The 764-nt window shown below is 63.5% G+C and overlaps 1 protein-coding gene across 1 annotated transcript in view; it reads left to right on the top strand.

The window, feature by feature from the left end:
- The window catches only part of LOC105854646 (keratin-associated protein 16-1-like), a 3,564-nt gene extending 2,800 nt beyond the window's left edge, over nucleotides 1–764 (top strand). Inside the window, exon 2 of the mRNA XM_012734851.1 lies at nucleotides 590–764. Coding sequence (XP_012590305.1) covers nucleotides 590–764 — 175 coding nt within the window. The remainder of the gene's footprint in view (nucleotides 1–589) is intronic.

Below are 764 nucleotides of genomic sequence, written 5' to 3'. Positions count from 1 at the left end.
CAGCTAATCCAGGACACAGACGCCCCCAGGTGTCCATGCAGACTAGACTGGCTCCAGAAGATGAGGTCCGCCCACCGGGTGGAATATTAGACAGCCAGAGAGAAGGGTGACACACAGCTACTTTAACGAGACGCAAGGGATTCGCGAGAGTGACGCGCGGCCAGTCCGTCGGAAGGCTGATACCAAGCCCTGGACGTTTGCACGGCAGACCAGCCCACAGCCCGTTTCTGACAGACGCTCCAGGCTCTGAAGGGGGTCAGGGCAGGGGCCAGGGGGCGCCAGGGGGGTCGTGGGGAAAGTCCCTGAGGTACTGGCCTGAATACACAGAGTCCATCCGGGGAGCCCGAACCACACAGGAATTTCCGGTCCTGAAAGCTGGCAAAGCCAACAGTGAAGGCGCCAGCGACAGAATTGCTCCGGTTTTCGTAGACGAGCAAGAGCTCCTTCCCAGACCTGACGACTCGGCATCGACCGGAAGCCAGGTTTTCGCTTAGAACTTGGAGAACCAAAATTAAAGAGCCAGCCTGGTGGGAGGGGGAGCTGGGTGCCGGCGCGAGCCGCTTTCACAGCCTCCGGTCCCGGGGTTCAGGCCTCTGGCCACCTGGGCCCCACCGAATGGGACCGGCAGTCTGGCCCCTGGAGCCACCGAGACACCAGGAGGGACACAGGCGGCTGCCCAGCGGGGCCCCCCCGGGAACTGGGAGCTCAGCGTACTGCCTGGGACAGGCTGCCGGAGCTTCCTGGACCCCGGGGGGAGGCTGTGA

This window comes from Condylura cristata, unplaced genomic scaffold (assembly GCF_000260355.1).
Source record: "Condylura cristata isolate star-nosed mole 26May11 unplaced genomic scaffold, ConCri1.0 scaffold00077, whole genome shotgun sequence".
Taxonomy (NCBI): Eukaryota; Metazoa; Chordata; class Mammalia; order Eulipotyphla; family Talpidae; genus Condylura; species Condylura cristata.
The sequence above is the reverse complement of the archived record's forward strand: the minus strand, read 5'-3'. Positions and strand labels throughout refer to the sequence as shown.